General features: G+C 36.8%; 1 protein-coding gene across 1 annotated transcript in view; it reads left to right on the top strand.

The window, feature by feature from the left end:
* Positions 1-16,860, top strand: part of LOC118195192 (uncharacterized) — a 456,481-nt gene that overhangs the window by 345,887 nt on the left and 93,734 nt on the right. Inside the window, exon 11 of the mRNA XM_085816481.1 lies at positions 10,751-10,847. Coding sequence (XP_085672607.1) covers positions 10,751-10,847 — 97 coding nt within the window. The remainder of the gene's footprint in view (positions 1-10,750; positions 10,848-16,860) is intronic.

Below are 16,860 nucleotides of genomic sequence, written 5' to 3'. Positions count from 1 at the left end.
TGGATGACAACGCCCGTCCTCACCGTGCAAACATCGGAAGCGAATGCCTTCCATCGGAGGATTCCCCCCGGCTACGGATCCACACTGCTCAGAACATGCCAGTGCCAAATTCCAAATTTAGTGCTATTAGTACCACAGTAAACACTAAACTTTAGTGTACCCTGAACGCTTGCAAATTTGAACTATAAAGCAGACTGTACTTTCAGCGAACTCTAACACTAACTCCTTGCACGATAACTCTACATCCGGTACTCATTGCTTCATCTCTGTGTTTAAGTACTCACAGCACATTTACAACCACAAGGATACCAGCAATACACATATGACTCCCTTTACCCCATTCTGTATTTTAGCTTTTTTTTTTTTTTTTTTTTTTTTTTTTAGTCCAAAGGGATTTGAATCCCGAAGGACTATTAGTTTCGTTTTAGCATTTTGCGTCGGACTCATAAATGTCGGTTCACTTTTCAAACTGTTGCCACAAAATGTTAGAGTCCTGCATTATATTTGAAGAAATTAAATAATGAAAAATCTGCATAAATGTATGTATATTTCTCGTATTGTGATAAAACAACGGTACATAGAGTCATCGAATTTTAAATAACGTAATCCTCCAACGTATATGAGCATGTGGAAGACCAAATTTGAAATTTGAAATTTGTTTTATGATCGATTTCCTATTTTTTAAAACTTTGACGAATTTTTGATTAACAAACTCAAGGATTTCAAAGCGAGCAATGGCAACGTTGTGCAGAAAAAACATTTTTATCTCCAGCGCGTGAGTCTCTGTATCGGAAATTCTAAAGATATGCTCGTTTTAAAACTATTTTGCGATATTGCTGTTGCACTGGATCTTATGGTTCAAGTGCGAGGAACATGATATTTAATAAAGAAAGGTAACACACAAAATGTTAAAAAACGCCCCTTTAGACGTAATTTAAAATCTAAAACATTTAATTTTTTTTTTTCTTAGTATTTTAGTTTTTTTACTCTTGTATCTTACATATGTGTCTCTCTTCATATTTATCTTAATATCAATGCATCCTTATGTTCGTATCTTTTAGTATTTGTTTGTTTTTTTCTGTACATGTATCTATTCTTGTATTTGTTTTGTATATTTTTATGTATCTGTGTTATTCCAATGGCCATGCACACCCACAAAGTTATTGTCACGTAACCATTGTCAAACAATAATCCTCAGCCCCTGTTTGACCATGTATTGATCTTTATATCTGTATTATAAACACCCGAGGCAGCCTCACGAGGCCCCAAGGAGTTGTTATTCCTAGATAGGGGAGGGCGTGGGACACACGCCTGTTTACCTGTGTTAAACACCAGGCGTCTCCGTCCGTCACCTGTCACCTGTCATCCCGAGGCCGGCCAATACGTGACCTTTCCCAGGGCCTTCAGAACCACCAAGTTCATAAATTTTATACCCCCCGGGGCCGAGACTGCCTAGGTACAGATCCTAGCTAGTAGCTTCGCAGAATTCTCTACGTCGACCCCCCGGGGGTGGAGTTAGGCTACAGCCGCCATCTCCGATGGAAATACGTTTGCTTATTGCTGGTTCACGTGGCATAGTTCCATTTACTTGCTGCCACTAGTTTCGAAGCGGGTTTAAGTAACGGGACATCGTTGAGCCCCGTAGGTTAAGTCTATCACTTGGTAATATCTTCAAATTTTAGTTTCGTTACTTGATTTTCAATTACCGCTTAAAAAGAGGTGAAGTTTGTTAGCGTCGAGTTGACGCATTGTAAATTTTAAAGAGCTAATAATGGGTACTTTAACCCTTCTCTTGCGTAGTTACTACTACTCCAGTCTTTCATACAGAAGTGAACCTGTTGAACTGTAGAAGTTTCTTAATGAAAATCAAGACTTCCAGTTGCTCATGTTCGAGTGGAGGACTACGTTATTCAGAATTGGATGGCTCTAGATACCGTTGTTTTTTCACAATGCGAGAAACATGCATACATTCATGCAGATTATTCATTACTTAATTTCTTTAAATATAATACAGGGCCATAATATTTAGTGGCAACAATTTGAAAAGAGACACGCCGCTTATAGTGAGTGGTTCAAAGCATAATGCTGTTCCGAGTCTGTACAAAAATATCCTGTACAATTGTTTTATAATAAAGACACTAAAACTGAGAACTTATTTTCCTGTCCGACACTAAATGATTGAATATAAATTCCTTTACAAATGACTTTAAATACTTCACCGATATTTTTCTGATTTCGTGAGATACAATGAATTTAATATTCTGTTTGCTCCCTAATTTCAGGGTGCGTTAGGAAACTGCTTCTAGTACTACTCTCAATACTAAATGCAACTGGCAAACTGATAAAGTGCCTTAAATTCGTAAAAATTAAGGAAACTATTACCTTAAGAAGTATTATTTCCCAGTTATCTTAAGAATAATGACTTTCGAATGTCTAGACCATAAATCAGTCTGGATTTAAAACTGCAAAAAGAAAAGACATGGAATCTTTTTCACCATTTATATTTCAAACATTATGAAAGTAAATCTTGAAAAACGATAGCATGTCTTCTCTTGGGATAATTTTTTGGGGGGTAAGTTTTCACATGCTTCGTGTTTGAAATTCGAGGTAAAAAGTTCCTTATTTTGCTTTTCTTATTCAATTATTCTCTTATAAATTAGATAGCAGTGAATCTTTTCTTAAATCATGTATTTGTTGAGAAAGCTACAATAAATTCATTATGAAGTATTTTATGATATCAGCCTTTGTAGTTGGTAAGTATGCATCGTCGATAAGTGCAAAACTATGTTTTATATTTTACATTAAAATATCTCCTTAACAAAATTGCGAAGGCGGAGCGTAGTGACGTCATAGATGGGTTGAACTTAGCTTGTGATGTCACAATGTATTCTCTCGTGTACTTGCTACTTAAAATAACAATAATATGTTTTTACTTCCTTGTACGAAGTAAAAAGAAAGTATTGTAATCGCGAAAAGTTTCAGGCAGCATATTTCAACGGAAATATCCATTTTGATCGCTATCGAATGCAATTTAATGATGTTTTTGCGTGATATCTGCACTTAAGGACAGACTAAAAGACTCTTTTCCTCCAAAAAAAATTATAAAACTGCTTTAAAATGAATTCTGAAGAGAATTTTTCGTCGCGTCTGTACGAACGTATCTACGTACGTGTTTACGTACGTATCTCGCATAACTCAAAAACGAGTAGCCTCAGAACGTTAAAATTTTGTATATAGGACTGCTACAACATGTAGATGTGCACCTCGTATTTTGGTTGCAATCGGCCGCACCAAACATATAAAAATATATTTATATATATATCCACTCTGTTACCCGGCTCAGTGATCTCAGTTTCTTTACTCGTATATGTTTGTAAATTGTACATTTTTTGCTTTAAAAATGATTGAATTATGTTGTTTTTATCTTCCGGTTAAGGTTTCTATGCCTTTAGTAAATCTGTATGCAATATGTTTAGAATTATCAACAATTTTAAAGTTGTTTAAGTGTTGCTAAGCCTAATAATTTTTTTGATGGCGGACATTGCTTGTTTACATTTGAAACAGCAGAATAGTGAATTTGTTGCCAATCTAGAGAAACTTAGCTTCTCAACAACAAAGATAACGCCTTTATACGAGCCAATTTACCTTAAAAAGTCCTCCACGGAGGCATCCTTCCCCTCAGGCAGATAGCCCTAGTGTGCTTTGCCATAATTAAATAAACCAAACCAATAATGTTTCGCCAAAATTCCAATAAATACAGTTTCGCATGTTCCATCTTCATCTGATATGACATCGTATATTTTTTTCTTTTCGAAGCCTCTGATGCAATAAAAGCAAATTCGTTGTGAGTTTTGAAGGGAGTTCAAGAAACAAAACGTGTTTCCGAGCTTAGAGAAAAAGATGGCAAGAGAGGCTTTTTATTGAAAAAGATCATTTTGAACGGACTATAAAATACATTGAGCGATAAATTAAAATCTGCTTTTTTTATGAAATCATTTCTAATACTTATTTGCGCAGAATTATTACCGTCAAAAGAACGTAAATTGTAATCTGTCTTACATTTACTCTCATTTTGTAGTTCTTACAGTAAGCACATTTTCTGGCTGCTAAAACTCGAAATAATGGTAAAAATTATTACTTTAAAAAAATGATATCTTACCGCGCGAAACTAAATCGTTCACTTAAAATAGAAAAAAAAATTGAGGGATTAGTATAGTGTGTACAGAAGTTTTTTGGAATTGTTACCTCTCCTCTGATACAGCTCATTTTTTAGAATTTGTATTTTTTATTGATACTGCATCTACGATAAAACATATGAATGGTTAAAGCGAGGAACAGTGAAATCTTTCACTGTTGGTGTTCCAACGCATTTATCTGGTATCACCGCATTTCATTAGATTGTGTAATGTGTAATTAATTACAGAAAAGTTCTCATGTACAGCCTATTTAAAAAGAGTTGCTTCCTGAAGAGCTTTTGAAACTAAAATTATTTATACCAAGAATCAATCCAAATGCTCAAAAGGAACCAAGGCAACGCTTTAACAGATTTAGTGTTAACCAGGGTGCCGAATGACCATGTTCAGTTCTATTAGTTACGCACATATTCAAATTATGGTGACTGCATGGGTTTTTTCAGGATTTTCCCTATGTGTGGCGTGAATGTGAATCAGTTTCCTTTCGGAATTCCTGCACAGAGTTCTTCCCTTAGACAGATAGCCCTAGTGTGCTTTATCATAATAAAATTATCCTCTTCAATCAATTAATAACTTTGTTTTTGGTGAGCTGTCAGTGAAGTGGAGATTTTTTAGGCGACATATTTTATAATAAGTGTGACTGATAACTAATTGTGGAAAGAATGCGATGACTAACAACAGTGGTATCTTTATGTATTCTCCATACTTTCCAAAAATTACTCCATAAAGTTTCCACTTATGTTCTAAGTGGTAACTTTATGGATAACGTTTGAGTAATATCCTAAAGAAGGAACTACTTAATGTTTATCTTTTAATTCAACAAAATCATACTCCTTCAAATAAACAGCAGCCGTAGTTAATATATAGTAGACCAATATTGTTATAACATCGAGTTCTACAGAGGCTGTTCGCACATTTTTAGACGATTTTCGTAAGCGGTAATAAACATTCGTTTGCTGCAAAAGAAGTAATTGCAATTGTACTATGTTTTTAAAAGTCAAAATTATCGCCTGTGGCTTGAAAGTTTTGTTTTTATCCAAAATGGCGAATTTAACAAAGCAGTGGTTCGAAGGCTACATTGACGCTCTTTCCGAAGAGAAATATGCATACTCCGTTATCCAAAAACGATGTGAGAGTCATGGTTTTGTGATATCTAAAGCGTCGATAGGTAATATCATCAACAAGAAAGGAAAACAACTTCAAATTGGAGCCTCAAGTGGGACGAAAATTGCAAACAAGTATCCAAGGAAAAAACGGACATCTTCGACTATTGCAAAGGTACGTTGTTTAATGTTAAAAGAAAATCCCCCTAGTCAAAGGAAAGTTGCAAAATCATTAAAATGCTCGGTGTCCACTGTAAACAAAATGTTAAACGTTGATTTAAATCTTAAGAAAGCGAAAAAACGCAATAGGCATCGTCTTCTTCTCAAGCATATCGCTCAACGCAGGACACGCTGCAGAATTCTATATGAGAAACACTTATCCAAAGAAAAATGGAAAACAATTGTCACAATAGATGAAGCATGGGTGTATTTAAATGGTTGTAACAAAAAAGAGCCATTTATTATCATAAAAGGAGAGAAAAAAATTTATGTACATGGTTCAAAGAATCGAAATAAAGTTTTCCTAAGGGATTCATGATTGTTGCTGGTCTTTCTTATAATGGCAAATTAAAAATGAAGAGAGTGCAAAAAAAGTTAGATTAACTCCAAATACTATCGGGAACATATTTTATCGCCAATTTTTCTGAATAAAATACCATCGCTTTACCCACAGTGCCATCCATCTGTGAGACTCCATCAGGACAAAGCTAGCAGTCACACATCAAAATCCACTGTAAATTTCCTAAACGAAATGGAACAAAGAACTGGTATCAAGGCGATACCCTTCACTGATATCCCTACTAAATCTCCCGATGTGTCACCTATGGATTTTTGTGCTTTCGGTCTTTTAAAAAGTGCATTATCCAAACGTTGTCCCAAAATCCTAACAGGACACTGTAAAGCTGTTCGGGAGGAATGGGATAGAATATCTCTTCTGCCAGTTCAAAAGGCATTATTATCCTGGAAATTGCGGTGTCGAAAGATATTTCAGAATAAGGTATGTCAAATAGAACATTTAAAACATAAGAATTTTATGTAATTTAGTTTTTGAATACAATATACTTCGTCTAAAAAATGTGTGAACAGCCTCTGTATACCTTCCAAAAATTACTATTTCGTGTTTAACTTGCGACACGTTTAAATGATGTTCCCCTAAATACACATAATTCTGCATGAAATGTCATGAAAAATACTTTTCAAATTCTTTCTTATTTAACTTTAAATATCTTATTTTGCAAGTTTAAAAATTCAATGTTTTCTAAATAAATAAGAAAACTAGCAAGCAAAAGTTAATAGATTACAAGAGTTGTTATCAAAAATGTAAGAAGAATTATATCTTATCAAGAAAAGTGAGTTATTGGGAAAAATTCGTATATAAATATAGATTAAAATGAGTATACCTACTATTTCATTAAATTATTATGTTTTATAAAATAGAATTCAAAATTTATGAAAACCATCAAAAGTTTAATTAAATTCAAAATCGTTGCTGTCAATGTAATAGAACGCAAAACATAATTTAAAGCAAATCCCTATAAATAAATGCTTGAGGCATTTGATATTTATTACATATTTAATCATGTTTTTGAAATTTTTTAAACAACGAAGTTTTACTGTACCATTAAAAAGAGCCTTTATACTAGTTAGAGCTTGGAATATTTTTCTGCTCTTAATTTTATGAAAAGAATGTATTTTTTTAATCTCGATTAGAGAATAAAACAGCTTAATATTGCCGAGAGCTCAGACTCGTAATTAGCTCAACCTAATCTTCAGATTTACCTTTAGGTTGAATAATATGTTATATAAAATTACAAGGTTATCATAAATTAAGGAAAAATCACGATTACTGAAAACGTTACATGTAGAATTTAATCAACCTTACCCACAATATACAACACATAGTAAGGTATCAAATAACATAAAAAAATTACCAGACAAAAATGGTAGTAAAGAAATTAGCACATGTATAAAATGAACAAATCGAAGGTGTCAGTTTGGTATAGGAAAAGTACCTTCAATATGAAATATGATCTCCTCTAGAAGCAATACAGCGATGCATGATGCTTTCAATTATGCGGTCTATCAGTTCCATAGGAAGCGAGAGCCATTGCTCTTGCAAAGCATTTGCAAGCGTGAAGGAGGTTTGAGAGGTCGGGTTGAGAGCAGCTAGACGTTTCCCTAAAGCATCCCAAACGTGCTCGATAGGATTCAAATCCGGGGATCGAGCTGGTCACTCCATGCGCATATTTGTTTCCTGTTGAAGATGTTGTGTAGAGAATTTGTCTGATAGCGTTATAAAAACTATGTGAATGATTTTCTGATTAATGGAAATTTTAATTTTATTTGATGCTGAATTATTTATTTTAAGGCTTTAATTTTGGGGAAAAACAGATGCTTCTGGGAATATTATTTAGTTTAAAAGAATATTATTTATTTTCCTCTATTTGCAAATCTTGTACAAACTTTGATTCATTGTGAAAGAAGCAGGGAAAGGGAGGCAATTTTTGTCAAGTCATGATTTCGCGCGCTTTGTCCTTTAGAATGTTCTAGAAGGATTTTCATTGTTAGTTGCCCTTAAGAGAGGAAGTACGTGACAAAAAGGTCAAAGGTTGCTACTTGTCTTTCAATGTAAGTCATTCAGGTTTTTGGCGATTGAGGGTCCGGTTGTTGGCTAAGTGAAGAAGGGCGCGCATGCGCGATCACCCTTATTTCCGCATTCTGGAGTTGAAAACGCAAATTTTGCCAAAATTAAGGGGGCGATAAGTGAAGCCATAGTGGGAGCCCGCGTTTTGTGAAGGAGACGAAGGAAATTCGAGTTGGATTCACTCACTTACTGACTGGCGTGTGGAACTTACTTGGGACGTTACTCGTGAAGCTTGCTCTTGGGATGAGTAAGAACAGGCGAGCCGTAATTGCCTAGAAAAAACGTTTCAGGCCGGAAGCTGCAAACACGCTCCCTTGCCGCGTTCTGGTAAAGAGGCGAAATTTGAACGAGTTACCTGCGTGTTAACTTAGGACTTTCAGGACCAAGCGGATAGCCGTCCTGGGCAGCAGTGCTCCTGTTTCTGTTTTATAGAGGTAAAATTAGTTTCGTCACCATGAAAACCAGTTACCTGCGTGTTGACTTTAGACTTTCAAGACCAAGCGGATAGCCGTCCTGGGCAGCAGTGCTCCTGTTTCTGTTCTACAGTGGTAAAATACCGTCGACAGTATGAGAACCAGTGTAAAGATGAGCCCGGCCGACGTCAACGCTTATTAAGATACGAGTCCTCCACTTCAAGATGTCCAACCAAGTTAAGTGCTATTTTTTTTTTTTTTTTTTTTTTTTTTTTTTTTTTTTTTTTTTTTTTTTTTTGTGTGTGTGTGTGTGTGTTTGAACTTTGAGTGGGTTTTCAATAATTTTTCTTGGAATGTAAAAACAGCGTCGACTCTTAAATTAATTCTCAGGCTTTAAATTGTTTCCCTTTCCCCTTTTAAATTACCAGACAAACCTTAAGTTTTTTTTAATATGAATTTAAATAAAAAAAAGGGTAAATGACAAATTGATGACTTCTCCTTAGACTCTCAGATGAGGTTAAGATTTTTTTATTGTGATGTAATTCAACAAACTGATATTTAATCTGGAAACCTATTACAGTATGTTTTCTTTATATATTTAATATGTTTTTCCTATATATCTTATATATGTTTTTCTTATGTTTTCGATCCTCTCACGGCGCGGTCCCGGGATGCATTTTTTCATAACGCAAAATGCTTTACCGTTTCACTATACGATCACTAAAAGTTTGGGTAATTAGCAAAAATTCTTAAGAGTTTAGTTTCCTCCCTAAGAGGAAGTAGAAACCTTTCACGGCAAGTAGGTTCATATTTAACATTTAACATATAGGAGTTTCTTATTTAACAATGGTACCTTGAAGTAAAGCTATTTAACATTGGTGCCGAAATTTCTATATAACAAAGATAATCATTTACGATGCGAGCCCTGTGTCGTCTTGCGTTGTCGTCCTGTAACAGGAAAGCATCACCTATTGCCCCGGAATATGGGCGCACATAAACATCAAGGATGTCATCTCTATAAATCTGAGCATTCACGGTTCTCCTTGGAAAGACATGGAGGTCTGTACGTCCACCCAAAGAGATGCCACCTCAAACACAGACACTGCCCTTTCTGTATGCATCTCTTTCACGGATGTTTGACGGATGATAACGGGTTCTAGGTTCTCTCCATATCAAATAACGCGTACTATCGCTTTCTAGACTAAACCTGGACTCATCCGTAAAGCGAACCGCCCTCCATTGATCAGGCGTCCAGTGAGCATGTTGTCGTGCCCACTGAAAACGGTCTCTTCTATGGCGTGACGTGAGCGGCACACAAATGGCTGGTCGCCTCGCATACAGACCACCTTCGTGAAGCCTTCTACGCACAGTTGACGTTGACACGAACCTTCCGATGTCTGCAGCAAGAGAGGATCTAAGATCGGAGTAGCGGTTCTATTCCTGAGTGCACATAATGTCAAATATCGGTCATCGGCGCTTGTAGCAGTTGGCCGTCCTTGGCTGAACCTCTTAGATGCCGAATCTGTGGTTTGAAATCACTTCCAAAGTCTATGAACCACAGAAGGACTCACATTTAGCCATCTGGCCACTTTTGTTTGACTTTGTCCTGCCTCTAGTCTCCCTATGGCTCTCCATCGCAGTTCTGCAGGCAAATGATGGCTGGAGGTTACGAATTGGCTATCTCAGATTTCTGATGTCACTGTCACAGTGAAATATGTAGGCTTGCTCTGAAACATGGACTTTTATGCTCCTCGCAGATGACGTATTCCGAAAGCAGCGCCACTAATTTGCATATCGCAGTTTTACTCAGCTACTCTTACTTGGCAACATATTCAAATTTTACACAGTTTGGCTTATTTTTGAGGGAGTTATCGCTATTTTTTTATTTTTCCTTAATTTATGATAACCAGTGTATTTTCTTGCTGTTTTACTAAGAGCTTCTTAAGCGGGTTAAGCACCTAAGTAAGAAGCTCATTTGTTATGCAGATTATTATATATTGTTAACAAAAAGCAGTTATTGATTCTGGAGCAAGATCTGTCTAAATTACTATACATATCATACAGACTTTTTAAACTTATCTGACAACTAAGCGCATTTTATTCTGCGAGTATCAGTTTAGCTTACCATTATTCTTTAGTTGTTTATCCTACTTTGGGTTATAAATGGAATGAGTTGTTATGTTTGGTGAGACATTTTTATAAAAATAATAAATCTCTCAAGATGTAGTGATTATATCCTAACAATCGTATTAACAAAATTTTAGCTAGAAAAGTGAACATCAGATCGAGAATATGTGTTTCGGGTTCAATCCTAGAAGGTGTGATTTCTGATGGCACTTGTTGCCAGTACTGCTCCTGCAGAAGTACATTGACCGATACTTTTTCCTTCTATTTCAGGAGAACTGCTGACGTAAGATCTGTTGGGTATTCTGAATTATTCAGCCTCTCCAGAGAAGACGTTTTGTCAGCCATGAAAGACTATCCAGAAGCTGAGGTATTTATTATATCATCATAAGAAACTTATGTATGATTACTCGCTATTACGTTTCAGGAATAGCGAAAAATTATGTAGTAGCTATTTACTTTTAACTGAAGGCTATTTTCTTAATTTTAGATGAACGAATGCTTTGATGATGAGCAATGACTTTTACTGAGTTCCAGATTGGTTGTTTCATGTAATATTTACAGTAGTAAAATGTCTAGAGTTTTCCCAACCGTTCATTTCAATCAATCTAGAAGTTTCAGAGCACTCTATGAGTTATCAAGTTCGGATATATTTGGTCAAATTTGTTACCAAATTCCAAAGTTTACTAAATTCGATGCATTTATTGTTACAAGACTTCTTTACAAGTTACAAAAGAATATATATGTTACGGTGAAACACCGAAATCTGGAGAATGTCGACTTTCACCGGTGAATGTCAACTTTCACATAGTTTCTTGGTGTATGTCCGAAATATTTTCCAAATATTCTTATTTCTGACTTACACCGGTCAATGTCGACATTCACCATGTACTAATGGTGAATGTTAAACATATAAAAATATTATATTTCCTTCTCCGTAATTCATTCGCCGAAAAACGCACTTGAGACTCAGAATAAGAACTTAAGAATATAAGAACTTAAAACACACAGTACATTCAAAATGAGAAAGGAAAATAATAGAAGTTATAAACTTACCAAATTATGTGATTCAAATCTTATTTATTGCAACAACTTAAACTATTATGACACTTTGAATTGCACAAGAGGCCCTTGCTTTTATAACTGCATTTATTTGTGGAACACTTCCTTTTGGAATGGCAGCGTGTACATATACACTGGTGTGCAAAAATTAAGAACGAAGTCAAAAAATTAGCATATCAGCTGAACGAAGAGGCAGAGCGGACAGAAAGACCAATCAGGAGATTAAGTAAGGTGATGTACGGTAGCACATGCGCAGATATGCAGGTAGACGTAATGGGGGAGTGTCTGAGTAGTATAAAGCATGTTGTCGGTGTAAGATCAGTATTTCTGGCAAAGAGATTGCACGCCGTATAGCAGTTAACATCACACCGACTTGCTACCTCAGCGAGAAATGGCGAATAATCAATCTGTTAGACGACATGTGGATTCTTTTACCCGAGGTCGAATCATTGGGAAGTTGGAGGAAGGCCGCAGTGTGACAAGTGTGGCTGCAGAGTTCGGAATTGCTCACAGCATCGTTTCACGACTTTGGAGACAATTTCAAACTACAGGAACAGCTATCCGGGAGTTTAGTAGTGGTCGTCCACGAGGAACCACACCCGCAGATGACCGGTATATTGCCTTACAGGCCAGAAGAAACAGGCACCAGACAGCGGGAGAAATCGCTAGACACACGACACAGGCGACTGGACGACCGATATCGCGTTTTACCGTGGCCAGAAGCCTGCACGGTGGTGGTCTGTTTGCACGACGCCCTGTACGGTGTGTACCTCTAACGCCTGCCCATGGAGAAGGCGTTCTCTGTGGTGCCGGAAACACCGGAATTGGAGAGACAATGAATGGGGACGAGTACTCTTTACAGATGAGAGCAGATTCAGTCTGAGTAGCGATTCTCATCGCATACTCATCTGGAGAGAGCGGGGAAGCCGCAATCATTCCAACATCATTGAAAGGGACAGGTATGGAGGTGGCGGTGTTCTCGTTTGGGGAGGCATCATGCTTGGTAGTCGTACACACCTTCACATCTTCGACGCAGGTTCATTCAACGGGACCCGTTATTGTAACGAGATTCTTCTTCCATATGTGCGTCTTTTAGAGGCGCTATGGGTCCGCAGTTCCTTTTCATGGACGACAATGCACCATGTCATCGCACAGTAGCTGCCGAACAGCTCTTAGAGAATGAGGATATTGAACGTATGGATTGGCCGGCACGATCTCCGGATCTCAATCCCATCGAGCATGTATGGGATTTTCTAGGCAGACGCTTGGCAGCTCGTACCTTACCACCAGTAACGATTCCGGAGCTTCGATTGGTGCTGCAAGACGAATGGGCACCAATGCCTCAACAACTCATTGACACCCTCATTGTCAGCATCGGCAGACGCTGTGAAACCTGCCTAGCAGTCAGGGGAGATCATATTCCCTATTAAAGATCGGATGTTTCTTGCTGGACACCCATCACAGGGATGTTTCGGCCTTCAGTCGCATTGCGCTCCATGCTACGTTTTCAATAAAGCTTCTTTTTATCCCTCTGATTTCTCTTTTAGTAAGTGTTGCTTACATTACTCATGTTCTTACGTATTGGGGATCTTACGGTATTAAATGTGTTGATTTGGAAAGCTTTTGTACAAAGTTATATTGAAAAAACCGTCTCATCCTTAATTTTTGCACACCAGTGTACTCCTCTCTTTTCGACCTACACCAGAGCATATCTGTGATTGTCGACATACTCCGGTCAGGGTCCGAATGTACAAGAATGTAAAGAAATATTCGATCTTTCACTGAATGTTGACATTCTCTGGTGAAAGTCGACATTCTGCAATTTCGGTCTTTCACGGTAACATATACACTGCGCAAAAAATTGGACAGTTCTTTATCTCAGGTTCTACAGGGCTGATTGACAAAATTGAAATTGCATTTTTCATGTCTCGAAAGCGCGATTTAGGAATATATGTTACATTTATATATAGCATTGTTCTAACATAGGTGTTTTGACACAAAATCGGACTTTTTCTGAAATAACATACCACTTTTTTTTTTTCCATATTTCGATTCTACGACTTAAATTACGCCAAACTACCAACTTATGTAAAACCGCACGGGTCGTTTTTAAAACATTAGCTCTCAAAATTTTATCTCCTCAATATTAATTGAGTTTGGAATATACTAATTAATCTCTCTTTTTTTATTAAACTTATTTGATTCTTCTTTCACATTTCGAAATTCAGGTTTATTACAAATAAAATTCACCCATTTTAATGATATATTTTTTAAATTTGTATTTTTAAATAATTTTTAATTTTTTTTAAAAATTTGAATTATAACCTATAAAATTTTTACCATCATCTTTAAATAGATGTCTAAGCATACCTGCAAAAAATTAGAATTTTGTTATTCAAAACTTCCGAAGATATACGTGAATTCATATATTGGCGCGTTTTGAAATTTGACATATTTCTTGAAAGCGATAAAACATCAAATGTGGTTTAGAGACTTTGTTAAAATTATTTGAAAGTAGAAACGTTGTGCTTTTTTTCCGCTCATGCACAATGTAAAAAGGTAAGAACGAGGTGCCTTTTTTTCCACTCCGGCATAATGGAGGGGAAAGGGAAATTGGTTGCCATATATTAAGAAGTTCGCCAAGTGAATTATTCTTGGCGGAAACTGAAACAAATTGCGCCAAGACAATTTTTTTAATTTCTCCGTCAATTTCGCACCAAATTTTACAAAATTTAATATCTAGGCATAATTTGAGTCGTAAAATCGAAATATGGAAAAAACACTGGTATGTTATTTCAGAAAAAGTCCGATTTTGTGTCAAAATACCTATGTTAGAGCAATGCTACATTTAAATCTAATATATATTCTAAGTCGCGCTTTCGAGACATGAAAAAACGCAATTTGAATTTTGTCACTTGGTCCAGTAGAACGGGAGATATAGAACTGTCCCATTTTTTTTTCGCAGTGTACATAAAATTCGGTTCGAATCCCTGAGAAAGCTTGAACTTTTTTAAATGTATAGTGTCTGTGCAGCATGGAGGCAGTCAAAATATACGGCGAGTCAAAAGTTCTCTCGAGTGGTTTGGTGGTAAGGAAAGAGAGATAGAAGACCCTCGGACTCACCCATAGGGTGCTCTTCTTCAGAACTGGGGCGGAATTGGGCAATTATTATTATCACAATTATGTTTCTCCTGGCTCAAGCCAATGACAGATGCAGTCTTGTGTGCCTTGCTAACATAAAATTCATGAGCTATTGTTGATAGGTCAACCAAGTGAGATTGGCTATAATAACAACAACATACATAAATTAGAAATAAAAAAATATTTACCCAGTTCGAAATAATACATCAATAGAAAATCGATTTATAACATTCCAAATGCACTAATTTATATCCATCCAAAATCCAAAGGAAGAGTAAACGTAAAAAAAACGAATATGTAAGATAAAATTCTAACTTGAATTCGTAATAGCCTCTTAAGCCTTCTTGTTAGTTCAATTGCTCCTCTATCACAAAAATAGTAATATGCTGATAAAAAATATTTCTGAATTGCGACATTTCAGCATTAACCCCTCCTATAACTCTGAACTGAAATTGAAGTCTTTTAGCCAATAGCAAAGAAAAATTTGCAAACCAAAGTTTTAAACAACCAATAAAAACGAAGCAGCAGCATAACTTCCTATTCTTAACCTAGTACCAATATCGTGATCGTCGTCGCGAATTATGCTTCTTTGCGCACCTTACGAGTCATCTCCTGCTCTCTCAGTTCATTAATAGTGAAATCTGTGCATCTATTGCTTTACTGTATGTTATTCTAAAAATTATGCCTAAAATAGTGTTACGAAATGTACAGGCGCCGTAAGATGGCTTGCCCGCAAAGTAGTTTTAGGGTTGCCATACCTTGATACGTTCATAAATAATTATCTCTCTAAGATTTTACTGATGGGTCGGTAATTTGAGGGGTTGTGATTCAGGTTATCAGGCTATCACGGTGGAGACAGCTTCCTGCAAAGCACCCGACTCTGCTTTCCGGAGTACAGCTCCCGACACTGCTTGGTCGTTCTGGGAACTCCACGTACTCTCGAGACTCTCCACGCTACAACTCGCGATGCAGTCAACGACACACGAGCACAGCTCCCGACTCTTCGGTTCAGTCGTTCCCGGAGCTCAACATGCTCTCTCACTAACCGCGATACACTAACCGCGATACACTAACAGACTCCTTCGATGCACTCGACGACCCACTCGGCACTCGCTGCCCGGCTGTCAACTCGATCGACTCCGCAGGGATTGACTCGCTAGATGAGACAACAACTCGATACTGACTCTCTCGCACTCTATGCGAGGCACACACACACTGAGACACTAACTCTCCGCGTACTACCAGGGTTTATATAGCTTTTGGCTGGTGTTCGAGAACATTCTGAGCTAAACCGGTAAGAATTCGTTCCAGAAGGTTTTCCAAACGTCCATGGTATATAGTTAATTTATATCGCCAAATGTGCGATTTCTCGCCAAATATGGCTACCCTGCTCTCCTTTGCCATTTTATGGCAACCCTAAAACTGCTTTGCAGGGAAAACTTCTTACCCCGCCTGTACATTTCGTAACAATACATATCAACACGAGTGACGATACGTGCTAAATAGCTATGATTGCATTTAAACTATCAGGACTGTAAGCATCACCATCTACGACGTACTCAAAAAATCTTGTGCAAATAATCATCATTATCTACGACAAAGATTATTGGCCATTTTGGCAAATTGCCCCTTTTGAGCTAATAAAAGCATTTATTCTACTAAGTGGCAATGTTCTTTTACTTCTAATTCATAGCTATTGATTTGCATAAATTAACAATTTCTGAGCACTGGCAAGTCAATAAAAGATAAATCTTGAAGATAAACGTGAATTATTCATGTTATTATTATGCGGCTTCCGTCATTTCTGATAATGTGATAGTTCAGCAAATATATGTCAGATGGTTCTTCTAACAGTTCGCGCAACCGTAAAATGTTTCAAACATTCTTGGTGAATTTTTATATAGTCGCTGACATCAGCAAGAACTTGATGTTTCCTCTACCCAAAAGTAAGGTCTCCGAGATCAGTTCTTGCTGCAATGGTTTACATCCTCTAGTATTTTATCAAAAGGATGGTAATGCAAATTTCGTATTTAACGCTTATCTTTCCGGAGGATATTATTTGCAGTACTCTCTTTGAAATACTGCCGGAAGATTTTTTTCCTCAAAAGATTTAGAAATAAAATATAAATGCCACTGGAGCTTGAGTGCGATCCTATCATAGAAGATGATGGCTTTTCCAA

The sequence above is a fragment of the Stegodyphus dumicola genome, chromosome 5, assembly GCF_044657685.1.
Source record: "Stegodyphus dumicola isolate Sdum_Otavi_A_Nest chromosome 5, ASM4465768v1".
In the NCBI taxonomy this organism is placed as follows: Eukaryota; Metazoa; Arthropoda; class Arachnida; order Araneae; family Eresidae; genus Stegodyphus; species Stegodyphus dumicola.
The sequence above is the reverse complement of the archived record's forward strand: the minus strand, read 5'-3'. Positions and strand labels throughout refer to the sequence as shown.